Source organism: Microcaecilia unicolor, chromosome 7 (genome assembly GCF_901765095.1).
Source record: "Microcaecilia unicolor chromosome 7, aMicUni1.1, whole genome shotgun sequence".
Taxonomy (NCBI): domain Eukaryota; kingdom Metazoa; phylum Chordata; class Amphibia; order Gymnophiona; family Siphonopidae; genus Microcaecilia; species Microcaecilia unicolor.
In genome coordinates, this window is record NC_044037.1 from 269,295,573 (window position 1) to 269,309,019 (window position 13,447).

The 13,447-nt window shown below is 44.1% G+C and overlaps 1 protein-coding gene across 2 annotated transcripts in view; it reads right to left on the minus strand.

The window, feature by feature from the left end:
* MGAT5 (alpha-1,6-mannosylglycoprotein 6-beta-N-acetylglucosaminyltransferase) overlaps positions 1-13,447 on the minus strand; it is a 268,355-nt gene that overhangs the window by 193,522 nt on the left and 61,386 nt on the right. For both annotated transcript variants that reach the window (XM_030209337.1, XM_030209338.1), the window contains exon 3: positions 5,051-5,218. In XM_030209337.1, the coding sequence (XP_030065197.1) occupies positions 5,051-5,218 (168 nt within the window). The remainder of the gene's footprint in view (positions 1-5,050; positions 5,219-13,447) is intronic.

The following is a 13,447-nucleotide window of genomic DNA, read 5'->3' on the forward strand; positions in this document are numbered from 1 at the left end:
AATAATACTGGTCTAGTATGGTATTTGTTTTGTCTCTTCCTTGATTTGCATTGGAATGTTTTGCTGTCTCTTATTATTATAAATGTAGTTCTGTTCCTTTCTGTCTTCGACTGTAAACTGCTTTCTCCTGGGTGTCAAAGTGGGATAGGAAGTTCTAGCAATCTATCAATTTTCCCAAACCCAATTCTCTCATCTCCTACTCCGCCTTTTCTTTCCTCTACAACCCTGGTCTTCATCTCTCACCTATTCCTGACACTTCCTCCCTGTGCTGATACTTCAGATCTATTTCCTCACCCAATATAAAAAGAATTACACAGACACAAAGCAAGGTTGGAAAACTACTTAAATTTATGAAGCATTTGCTCATGTACTTCAGATTTGTTTAAGTTTTGCTGCAGAACCTACACCTGAGCTATCTGCTAGCTATTGTCCAACAATTATTGTGTCATTGTATGTGTGTGTGTGCGGGCATGGGGGGGGGGGGGGGGGGGGGGTTCAATATCAGCAGTGCCCAGGGGAGGCCAAAACCTAAACCCACTGGATGTGACCAAAGCATACTTATTAAATTATTCATACAACATTAAAGTACACCCCTGCTAGTCAGCAACAGATTCTAAGATACTAGGACATTCAGCGTTATAGACCACTCTTCTGCTGCCTCCTCTGGAGAAATTGGTCTCATAGAGATAGCCCTGAACTGGTTTCAAATGTTATCACTGCATGCTTTCCAGTTGTCTGTAAATGACTAATCTCCACCACTCACCCCTTTGTCTTGCAGTATTCCACAGGAATCTATTTTGGCCCCAACACTGTTTAATACCTTCATTATACCACTTGCTATCCCGATATGTTACTTAGGGATAAGTGTGTATTTTTACACAGATGACAGAACTTCTAATTGCTCCTAACATTTGGCATCAGAATTTTCAGCAAAGCTTAGAACACATTAGTTAAAATCACAAACTGGATTACTCTAGTGTAACTAGGGCAGGGCAGTGGAGGTGGTCCACCCCGGGTGCTGGCAGCAGACGACTGGCTTTTGGCTCTGCCAGTCCCCTGCCCCCTCTGACATCAACTTCCTGTTCCAGGGTAGGGGACAGGCGCAGCAGCTCTGTGCACTCCCTCACTTGGAGGAGGGGGAGTTCTCTGCCCAGGGAGGGTGCATGCATGCGCTGCCTGGGGGGGGGGGGGGGGGGATGGTCCACACCACCTGACATGTAGGTACGCTGCTGCTGGATTATGTCAAGTCATTTAACCCTCCATTGCCCCAGTTCCAAAATCAAAACTGTGAGCTCACTAAGGGGAAAGAAAGATTAAGGATCTTTATGTAATATGTAAACCACTCTCCCCCAGATTCTACATAGCGCAACTTAAGTTGCACGCACAAATCCAGTCGTATTCTGGATTTGCATAGGCAACTTAGTAAGCCAATCAATGCCAATAATTTCCACTTAATTATTGACACTATTTGGCATTAATTAGAATTTATGCAAACTGTCTTAAGTATATTCTATAACGTGATGTGCGTAAATTCTAAGTCACATAGTTGAAAAGGGGGCATTGGCCATGGATGTGGAAAGGGCAGGTCATAGGTGTTTCTAAAATCTATGCGTATGGTTATAGAAAACACCCTGTCCGTGTATAATTTATTCATCAGCATTTACACCAAAGCTTTTTTTTTTTTAACTGCCCATGACTAAATTTAGTCACGTGGATGGGCGCTCAGCGTATTCTATAAATGCATGGTAATTTAGGTGTACTTTATAGAATATGCCTAGGTGGATTTCATTTTGGCGCCGATTTTTTAAGCATGATATATTGAATCTAGTTGTTTGTCTCTATCACAGAAAGGAAGTATATAACAGTCAACAAGTCACTAGCCCAATGTCTCCCCTTCCCTCCTCCCCCCCCCCCCCCCACATTCCTTAAAACATAAAATCCCTAGCTCTCCTGGGATTTAGCCAACTGCATATAGTGAAGCAGATCTGAATGCCAGGAGAAGTAAAGCCAGCCTCCTCTATCCCAAAAGAAATGACTTCATGTCCAAAACGCTTGCTGAGAAGTGAGTGGGATGGGGGCTGGTTGCCCACATTATCCTAGGCAATCCACTGTCTGATTCTAGCCACTCATCCAGAAAACACATGTGAATCATAAAAGCGTTCCAAATATAATCTTAAGAGGAAACAGGAGAAGGGAAAGATGAGAAGCATAGGTGATCAGGTATCACGCAGTAGATTTTACAGGTTATAATGCAACAGAAAGCCCATTGTTTTAACATTTCTTTTTAGTATCTTGATCATAAGATCGCTGATGCATTGCTCTGGTTCTAGTGCCATTTATGGCAATGCATATGACTACCGAGGTCTTTTTCCTCCTTTGCTTGTATTTATAAAGTGGGATCATTTGTATACTTCAGAACTATTGGTTATGTTTGTGTTGGTCCCCCTCAAATACTAGCAGTGAACGCCAAGGCTCTAAGCTGACAGAGTGCACAAATAAACCCATTATGCCTACAAAAAATAAATAAGAGTGTCCCAATCCAATCAGGTTTCCAGGATCGCTACAATAAATACGTAGGAGATAGATTTGCATACATGCATTGAAGACCCTGTGAATGCAGTGTTAATTGTTTTGTAAGTTGCCTGGAGTATGTGTTTGGATCTGTCATCACGCAAATCTAAATAGTGAATTTCGTGCACAGTTGACTAGTTTGGTTTTTAGGATATCTCTGTTAAGTGTGCCTTCTGGACAAAGCTGGAAAACACTAGTTTAGATTATAACTGCAGTATAATTTGAAAATCACAAACACATACTATGTAGGAAAGGGCTCTGTAAAGGTAGTTCTTTGAATCTGATAAGTTAAAAAAAAAAAAAGAAATTGCAAAACCATAACCATTCAAGGAAGAAACCGCACAATCATACTACAAACCTTAAATGGGGTAATTCTATAAAGCCCTTTCCATGTGTAAAGATCGTTTTACACAGAAGAAAAATTTGTTTTTTTTTTTTTTAACAAAACAGTGCAACTGCATATGTGTGAAAAATCTACATATGAAAAGAGGGCATGTACGTGTTCCCAAGTTTGAGCAGAACAGTCATGGAGGTGGAGTTGCAATGTGAGCATGTATTTTATAACAGTCGTTTTTATTAAAAGCAGACAACATCTCAGAGCAGCTTTTCAGAGTTGTCTTGTTCATACAGGTTACACACATCATATATTCACAAACACTGAAAGCTTAATATTTAGCTAGGTAAATTACTTGGCCTGAAAACTTCCTTTCACTTAGTATGTACACAGTTACATTTGTACCAGGAACTTCTCCACTCCAGGCAAAGTATGCAAAGGAATTATTTATAGAAACATGACGGCAGAATAAAGGCCAAATGGCCTATTCAGCCTGCCCATCCTCTGTAACCCCTAACTCTTCCTTTTCCTAACCGATCCCATGTGCTTATCCCAATGCCTTTTTAAATTCCGACACAGTGCTCGACTCCACAACCTCCACCGGGAGGCCATTCCATGCTTCCACCACCCTTTCTGTGAAATAATACTTTCATAGATTACCCCTAAGCTTATTCCCTCAACTTCATCGTATGCCCCCTCGTTCCAGAGCTTTCCTTCAGTTGAAAAAGGCTCATTAATGCCTTTGAGATATTTAAACGTCTCTATCATATCTCCTCTCTCCCAGCGTATACATGTTGAGGTTCATAAGCCTGTCCCTATATTTTTTGTGTTCAAGACCACTTACTAATTTTGTAGCTGCCCTCTGGACTGACTCCATCCTGCTTATATCTTTCCGTTGGTTCAGTCTCCAGAACTGCACACAGTACTTTAACTGGGGCCTCACCACAGACTTATACAAGGGCACTATCACCTCCTTTTTCCTTCTGGTCATTCCTCTCTTTATGCACCCAAGCATCCTTCTGGCTTTGACCTTCGCTTTTTCTACCTGTTTGGAAGCTTTAAGGTCATCAGACACAATCACCAAGTCCCACTCTACCTTCGTACACTGAAGTACTTCACTCCCTATATTGTACCGTTCCCTCGGATTCTTGTGACCCAATTGCATGACCCTGCATTTTTTAGCATTAAATCTTACTTGCCAAGTATCAGTCCATTCCTCCAGCTTCACTAGGTTCTTTCTCATGTCATTCACTCTCTCTAGGGTGTTCACCTTGTTGCAGAGTTTGGTATCATCCGCAAAGAGACAAACCTAACCAGATAGCCCTTCTGCAATATCGCTCACAAAGATGTTAAAAAGAGCTGGCCCAAGGACCAATCCCTGCGGTACCCGATTGTACCCCACTGACAACATCCCTTTCTTCAAAGCAAGCTCCATTTACCACTATCCTCTGTCTCCTTCCATTCCATCAATTTTTAGCTCAATCAGTTACTCTAGGTCCCATACTGAGGGCACTCAATTTATTTATCAGTCAACTGTGCGGAACCATGTCAAAGGCTTTGCTGAAATCTAAGTATACCACATCTAGCGCTCCTCCCATGTCCAACCGTTTGGTCACCCAGCCGAAGAAGTCAGTCAGATTTGTCTGACATGAATTGCCACTAGTGAAGCCATGCTGCTTCGGGTCCTGCATTCCATTCAGTTCGAGAATTCTCACAATCCTCTGCTTTAGTAGCGTTTCCATTAGCTTACTCACCACAGAGGTCAGACTGATAAGGTTCATAATTCCCAACCTCCTCCTCACTTCCACTCTTGGTGAAAAGCTACTACACTCACCCATAAACGTAATATCTTTCATTTTGTGAAATGAAAAAGTCTGGGAGTAGGCTGTGGTGAAGTAATCAGCTCCTGTACCAAGAACAGAAGTCAACAAAACTAAAGAGGTCAAGCAATTGCAAGAAGGTCACTTTTACATGCAAATTTCATCCCCTCAGGAGTATGATCTTAATGAGTATTGGCTATTGCTTTTATAGGGAACAATCAAGAGGCAGCTAATGTTCCCCCTCAATGGAAGAGTTTTGCAAAAGATTCCATGGTTGCATTTTTGAAAGATCTTTTAATCAAGAAAATGAAATTATCACACCTACCAGCCACATTAAGTCTTTCAACAGCTCCTAGACTGGGAACAGCTGTGGTGGTACTGTTGGTAGAATTGCTGCCAGTGCCATTAATTACTAGGTTTTCCACCTTAGACTCTAATTTGCCAATGCGCTGCAAGATATTGTCTAATAATACTGCAAGAGTTTTCTTCAGATCTGTAAAAGAATGAAATAAAAAAATAAAAGATTGTTGTTCAGTTACATAATGTGCTCGATGCCACATAGAATTAGGCACAATACTACTACTACTTAACATTTCTAGAGCGCTGTACAAATTAACAAAGAAGGACGGTCCCTGCTCAAAGGAGCTTATAATCTAAAAGACGAAATGTCAAGTTGGGGTAGTCTAGCTTTCCTGAGTAGAGGTGTAGTGGTTAGGTGCCGAAGGCAACATTGAAGAGGTGGGCTTTGAGCAATGCTTTGAAGATGGGCAGGGAGGGGGCTTGGCGTATGGGCTCAGGGAGTTTGTTCCAAGCATGGAGTGAGGCGAGGCAGAAAGGGCGGAGCCTGGAGTTGGCGGTGGTGGTGAAGGGTACTGAAAGGAGGGATTTGTCTTGAGAGTGGAGGTTACGGGTAGGAACGTAAGGGGAGATGAGGGTAGAGAGGTAAGGAGGGGCTGCAAATCAAGTGCATTTGTAGGTGAGTAGGAGAAGCTTGAACTGTATGCGGTACCTGATCGGAAGCCAGTGAAGTGACTTGAGGAGAGGGGTGATATGAGTATATCGGTCGAGGCGGAAGATAAGACGAGCAGCAGAGTTCTGGATGGACTGAAGGGGGGATAGATGGCTAAGTGGGAGGCCGGTGAGGAGTAGGTTGCAGTAGTCAGGGCGAGAGGTAATGAGAGAGTGGATGAGAGTTCGGGTGGTGTGCTCAGAGAGGAAAGGGCGAATTTTGCTAATGTTATAGAGGAAGAAGCGACAGGTCTTGGCTATCTGCTGGATATGTGCAGAGAAGGAGAGGGAGGAGTCGAAGATGACACTGAGGTTGCGGGCAGATGAGACAGGGACAATGAGGGTGTTATCAACTGAGATAGAGAGTGGAGGGAGAGGAGAAGTGGGTTTGGGTGGGAAGACGATAAGTTCAGTGGCACAATTTGGCACAATGGGGCAATTCTATAAAGGGCACTAAAAATTAGGCATCCAAACTCTGTGTGCTAAGACAGTACTCTATAATAGCATCTCACAGAACAGAGTGTAAATTAGTATTTGGGTGCCCACACTTGCACTATGTAAAAGCCAGGTGTAAGTATGGGTGCCTAAATTTTGACACCTAGCGGTTAATGGGACCTGTTAAAGGTGTGATAACCGTGTAGTAGTCCATAGGAATATTATGGGTTAGCGCGTGCTAAAAATGCTAGTGCGCCTTTGTAAACAGGGCCCTAGTTTGGTGCCTAAGGGGCCCTTTTACTAAGCCACGTAAGCGTCTACATGCGTCCAATGTGCGCCAAAATGGAGCTACCGCATGGCTCTTGTGATAATTTCATTTTGGCGCGCATCTGAAAAATAATTATTTTTGGATGTTGTGTATTGGGCGCACGCCAAGTGGCATTTGACACATGTAGGTCATTATTGCCCGGTTACCGCGTGAGACTTTACCACTAGGTCAATGGCTGGCGGTAAGGTCTCAGACCCAAAATGGATGCGCGGCAATTTTCATTTTGCCACACATCCATTTCGGCAAAAATGAGAGAGGCATTTTTGGCAGGTGCAAAGAATTAATCTGCGTACGCCCAAAACACGCATCTACACTACCGCAGGCCATTTTTCAGTGCACCTTAGTAAAAGGACCCCCAAGTGTCTGTCCTGCCCATGCCCCACCCATATGCATACTACTAATAATCATTTCTATAGCACTACCAGACATATGCAGCGCTGTACATAATATATACAGGTACTTTTTCTGTCCCTAGATGGCTCACAATCTAAGTTTTTGTACCTGGGACAATGGAGGGTTAAGTGACTTGCCCAAGGTCACAAGGAGCTGCAGTGGGAATTGAACCCGGGTTGCCAGGATCAAAGCCTGCTGCACTAACCATTAGGCTACTCCTCCCCTTTACAGTTACGCACTAACAGGCAGATCAAAAGCAAACGCCTGCGCTAGAGGCTGTTAGCGCCGGTGTTTGCTACCGACCCATGATCATAGCCCTTGAGCGTGTGAAACAACGCGCTCGAGGGCTCTTAGCGCAAGTAGCATGCAAATGCATGCTAAACAGGGCTCTTAGTGCATGTAGCATGCAAATGCATGCTAATCAACGCTTAATGCATTCATCCCCAATGATCAGCAACCAGCGCGCCAAAGATTGGGTCGCTGGCCGCAACAAACCCTACGCCAGCTCCAAACTGGTGTTAGAGTTTGCAGATCATTGGAGAAGAATGGTGAGCCCTGTCCAGCATTCCCCCAAATGACGCAACCCCCCCCCCCCCCAAGCGACAGGGGACTGGAGGTGCGGCGGACCTCCGGTCCCCCCCGACGATCCCACCCCCCCTAGGTTCAGGGAGGGCTGGAGATCCATTGGGTCTCCAGCCCCCCAGCAAATGGTCCCTGGTGGTCCAGTGTGCGCCGATCACCCTCCCTCCAAGCGACAGGGGGCTGGAGGTCCGCTGGACCGCCAGTCCCCCCCCCCTCCCCAACCCAACCCCAAGCATTGACAAGGGTCCCTGTATGATGGACCTGTCACTCCATCTGCCGCCCGCCCTCCCTCTCTGCCCGCCCGCCCCCCTACCTTGGTTGGAGGAGGGACGCAGCCTGCCTCCCTCCTCTTCCTTCGATGCTGCAAAATGGTGTGTAGCCCCGCCCTGGGCAGGGCTGGATGATGCCATTTTGCAGCGTCGAAGGAAGAGGAGGAAGGCAGGCTGTGTCCCTCCTCCACCCAAGGTAGGGGGGCGGGCGGGCAGAGAGGGAGGGCGGCAGATGGAGTGACAGGTCCATTACACAGGGACCATTGTCAATGCTAGGGGTTGGGGAGGGGGGTCCGGCGGTCCAGTGGACCTCCAGTCCCCCTGTTGCTGTGGGGGGGGGGGGGCTTGGTCGGCGCCCACTCAACCACCAGGGACCATTTGCTGGGGGGTTGGGGGGGCTGGAAACCCACCAGATCTCCAGCCCTCCCTGAACCTGGGGGGGGGACCGGAGGTCCACCGGACCTCCAGCCCCCGTTGCTCGGGGCAGGGGTGGTCAGGGCCTGGTGGTCCCATGGACCTCCAGCCCGTGTTTGACGGGTTTGGGCTTTTGTCAGCCCAGACCTGTCAAACAAGTGCAGGAGAATTGTGCTGAGCGCATGCTCAAGCACAATTCTCCCGCACTTCTACCCCATGATCAGAGATAATTGCGCTGCTTAAATTTGCATGCATTATCTCTGATCATAGATCCAATAGTGCCCTGCGCTGTTCCAGCGCTATTTTAGAGCGCTGTTTGGAACAGCGCAGGGCTTTTGATCATCTGGGCATAACACACTTAGATGCTAACTTACAGAAATGTTTAAGTAGTAGTAGTAGTAGTAACTTACAGAATGACACCTAAATGCAGTTAGGTAACTACCATTTACCCCAATTTGACTGCCTAATGTTAGGCATCTAATTGGTGCCTATATAGAATGAGGGGGATTGTGCTAGTGCTGCTCTGTCTTTTGCTTTTCACTTTACTGATCAGTTTGTCATCTACTAACTACACTGAATTGCTGACTAATCAAAAAAGGCAGACTGCACTTAACCTACCGCAGCAGAACTGATCAGGAACAGCCATAACAGAGTCAGCAGCTAAGCCTCCAGTTTCACTTTGGGGGTTATGGATAGAATGATAACAAGTCTCTTATACATCAAGCTCTGTTTCTCACATCATTCTTTTGTCAGTAAGTTTCTTACTCCATTCAAAACTACTCAAGTCCAAATTTTCAACTAATGAACTACTTAAAACTCAAAAGCTTTTTATTCCCCCTCCCCCACATTAGGGGAAATTGCTGCAAATCATCACCTCAGTCACTTGATTTCATTATACAGTACACACATACTGCTTGTATCACATGGCTTCTGTTTTTTGGATTCTGATTGCAGTCTTAGGCAGCAAGTATTTTTTTTTTTAAACTATAACAGGTAATTAAATGAAAACAGATTTCAGCCTGTGATTTCAGATGGGCAATTCTTCCAGTCTTATTTGCTTTATAGTAGATATTATTCATTCTCTAATGCTTTTAAGCGTCTAAAACTCAAGCCATTACTAAACAAATTCACCTTAGCTCCCGAGTCTCATTCTGAGTGAAATTGAGTCTGTCTTGTCAGAAGGCCTGGGTTAATATAAGATATTCATGGGAGATTTCATATAATAGCATGTGTTCCTTTTCATTTTCTCTCTTCCCTTTTTTGGTTGTTCCCATCAGCTCATAATGCCTTGCAAATTACTCTAATTTTAATTTGTTCTTTCTTGATGTTAATAGAAAAGTAGTATAGTTATCTTTAGTCCAGCTAAATATATACATTTCTTTAAAATCTGTATTCCAATAAGATACCACCTTTTTATGTATTTATTTGGATTTTATTCACACTTTTTCTGTAGTAGCTCAAGGTGAGTTACAATCAGGTACGCTGGATATTTCTCTGTCCCAGGAGGGCTCACAATCTAAGTTTGTACCTGAGGCAATGGAGGGTTAAGTGACTTCCCAAGGTCACGAGGAGCAGCAGTGGGTTTGAATCGGCCACCTCTGGATGTCAAGACCAGTACTCTAAACACTAGGCCACGCCTCCACTCCCCTGTACTAAGTTGACTAACTTTCGGGAGATGACACTGTCTTCATCAAATCTGAAGATCAGCAAAAGCTGACACTACCATAAAATATAAGTGAACAGTAAAGCCCATTTTAATCACATCAAAGGTACCATTAATTGACAGGTACCTGTGTGCACTAGGTGCTATTCTATAAGGTAGCATCTAAGTTCCAAAATGCCTAGATGAAAAGGGGGGCATACATGTGGGTGGACCATGTGTATGTTTCTCAGCTACATAAGTAGTCTACGTAATACTATAAACTACATGCATCTCTTGGCACATTTATGTGTGCCAACCTATGTCTGCCATTGCATAAGGGGGGCTAAACATGGGTATTTCAATGCAGATATTATGGAAGTACTCTATAACAATCTTAGTGCCAAGATACCATTATAGAATTAGCGCTAAGAGCACAGCATTGGGATGCCTAAACTAAGACACCAATTTATAGAATTGCCCCAATTCTCATAAGGTAGAGTGGGAAGAGTACATTTTTAAGATTCAACTAGTACATTAAAGTTACTCCTTTATTTCCTTGATGCATTATATTAATTTAAAAAAAAGGGGGGAAAAGTAAAGGTCATCACTTATTCTCCCTTCCTTTCTGGGCATTTTATCTTGGGCTAGGAATGGGTTTTTGTGTTTATTTTTCTCTTTATTCTAACTCTTTTCTAGTCTTACTTGGTTATTGGATTTTGGCCTCGCACTATATTTTGTTTACAACTTTATACAAGTGAAAATCTATTACACGGCATCAAAAAAGAATGGAGCTGTCACTGCAGGAACCTTAATAAAAGGGAAAAACAAACCAACCAGTACTCTCAGAACTAAGACAAAAGGAAGTCAGGCAGCAGAGAATTCAAATAGCAATATTGATCCAAGGAAAAGTCTTTGCAGGATGCAATACCATTTAAACTGATATTGTTGTAAGAGAGCTCTGAAGATGAGCTGTCAAGATCACATGGCAGACTCCATGTCCATCATGTTCTGGGTAATTCTTAAGCTGAGTCAGTAAAAAGCCTCACAAAGACTAAGTCAACAGCAAAAATCTGAAAAGTATCTAAGCTTAAAGAACAAAACAAATAATTGCTATACTAAACAAAGATATTTTCTTCTGTCTCTTTTGTATATCTGTACTTCATTGTGTAAGTCATAGTGGTAAAGAAATAATAATAATAGTATATCTCATGGATTACAAGGGACCTTTTCAGTGTCTTACTACTACTACTAAACATTTCTAGAGCGCTACTAGGGTTACGCAGTGCTGTACAGTTTAACAAAGAAGGACAGTCCCTGCTCGAAGGAGCTTACAATCTAAAGGACGAAATGTCAAGTTGGGGCAGTCAACATTTCCTGAGTAGAGGTGTAGTGGTTAGGTGCCGAAGGCGACATTGAAGAGGTGGGCTTTGAGCAAGGATTTGAAGATGGGCAGGGAGGGGGCCTGGCGTATGGGCTCAGGGAGTTTGTTCCAAGCATGGGGTGAGGCGAGGCAGAAAGGGCGGAGCCTGGAGTTGGCGGTGGTGGAGAAGGGTACTGAGAGGTGGGATTTGTCTTGAGAGCGGAGGTTACGGGTAGGAACGTAAGGGGAGATGAGGGTAGAGAGGTAAGGAGGGGCTGCAGATCGAGTGCATTTGTAGATTAGTAGGAGAAGCTTGAACTGTATGCGGTACCTGATCGGAAGTAAAAGGCAGATTCCGTTTACTAGAACATTCTATTTATAGAAACATTCTCTCTCAATGTCCCAGCAAGAACTTTCCTACAGAAATGCCTGCACTATGCTTATGAAAACAATTTGCTTTAAGACTGAAAAAAGACTGTATTAATATGTTACATTTTTTTTTCAATTAATGTAACATATTAATACAGTGGGATCTTTTTAATAGGAACTCTCTCATGCATTGTTCTGTGCATTAAGAACAAATCTTTGGGTTTAAGAATTCAGATACCTGGGCTCTACATGAAGTTTAATACTATAGCTGGAGAACCAGATTATGAAAAAAATCCTCTAAACACACTTAGAATGAAGCAATTTTTAATGGTGTTTTCAATACACTTCAAGGACATAGCTTGAAAAAGAAAATTTGTCAGACATGTAGAGCTGGTGGCTCTGCAGTACTCCTGCTGGAATTCTACACGACTGTGGAGCACAGAATTCCGCTGCCAGGCAGAATTCCACATTTTTGTACAGAATCTGTGCTCCAAAAGTTGGCTGTCTGGCCTCCCCAGCCTGCAGTGAAGGCTTGTTGACTCCCCCAAGCCTTAGTCCTGCCACCTGCCACACCTCCACAAGCCTTGGTCCCACCTACCCACCAAACCCCCCCCCCCCCCCCCAGCCTTGGTGGGCCCTCCCCGGGCCTACCTGAGTAAGCTTTGGTGGTCTAGAGGCCTCACTGGGGGCAAGAAAGAACCCCACTCTTTCCTGACACCTACCGCTGCTTTTTCATAATGGCCTCCGATACTTCAAGAAGTAATCTCGTGAGACTGCCATAGGAAGTAAGTCTCAGTGGCCATTTGGAGAAAGCGGCAGTACTGACCCAAAGCAACACCGGGCAGGAAAAAATGGGGTTCTTTCCTTCCCCAAAGAGGTATTACCCCATGCAGCTCCTCCTGATCCTGCCTCACAGGTGAGTGCAGGGGTGGCTTCAAAAAAAAAAAAACAATATGGATGTGGGTGCAGGGCGAGAACTGTTACAAAAAAAATGGTGGCTGCTGTGGGGAGAGTGGACTATAAAAAAAAAAGTGACTGCTGTGCGGCAGAAGGTGCTGTAAAAAAACAGGTGGATGCTATGTGTGGGTGCAGAGAGAAGGGTGGAAAAACTATGGATGCTAAGAAAAATATGGATGGTATCTGTGTACAGGGAAGGGGGCTGTAATATTAATAAAATAATGACTAAAACTTGCAAATTGTGTGTTCAGAATTAAAAATTTCTTTTGCACAAAATTTTGATTTTTTTTTTTTTTTAGGGGGGGGGGGGGCGCAGAATTCCAGCAGAAATGCTGTGTACTACCACACAAATGGACCTCAGTTTGATTCCCCTAATTCCTGGGTAGGCTGAGAATGTTGGAGGCAATACTCCCTTCCCTCCCAGGAGATCTGTGTAACAGTGACTATGCAAAGTAAGCACCTAGTGACTAGATTTATGGCTCAGGACTGCAGGGCTTCAGGAAAAGTCCTGGCACATGGTCCCCCAGCAGAAGTGGAATCCCTGAGCCACTGCACAAATGGGGCCATATCTCAGTCCTGGTTCTGCCAGTCTAGTGGAGCAAAAAAATAGGTCCAAAAGGTAAATATAAAGCAAGACAATACCTGGAACAATATAACCCGGGGGGGGGGGGGGGGGAGTTACATATTCAGGTACAGTGGTTAAGTCCCTTTTGCCAAGAGAGCTTAAAATTTAATCTATAGCTAGGGCAATAGGAGGAAATGATATACCCAAGTATCACAATGAGTGTCAACAAGAGCAGTAGGATTTGAGCCCTGACTTTCCTCATGCTCAGTGTCCTGTTACAACCATTAGGCTACTGCTCTGCTTTAGTGAACAATTACAGCTACCCATTGTTCCGGTGAAACCAATTCACAGCAGCAAAGTACAATTCAAAAAAGAGAGAGAAAAATAAAATGCATAAATT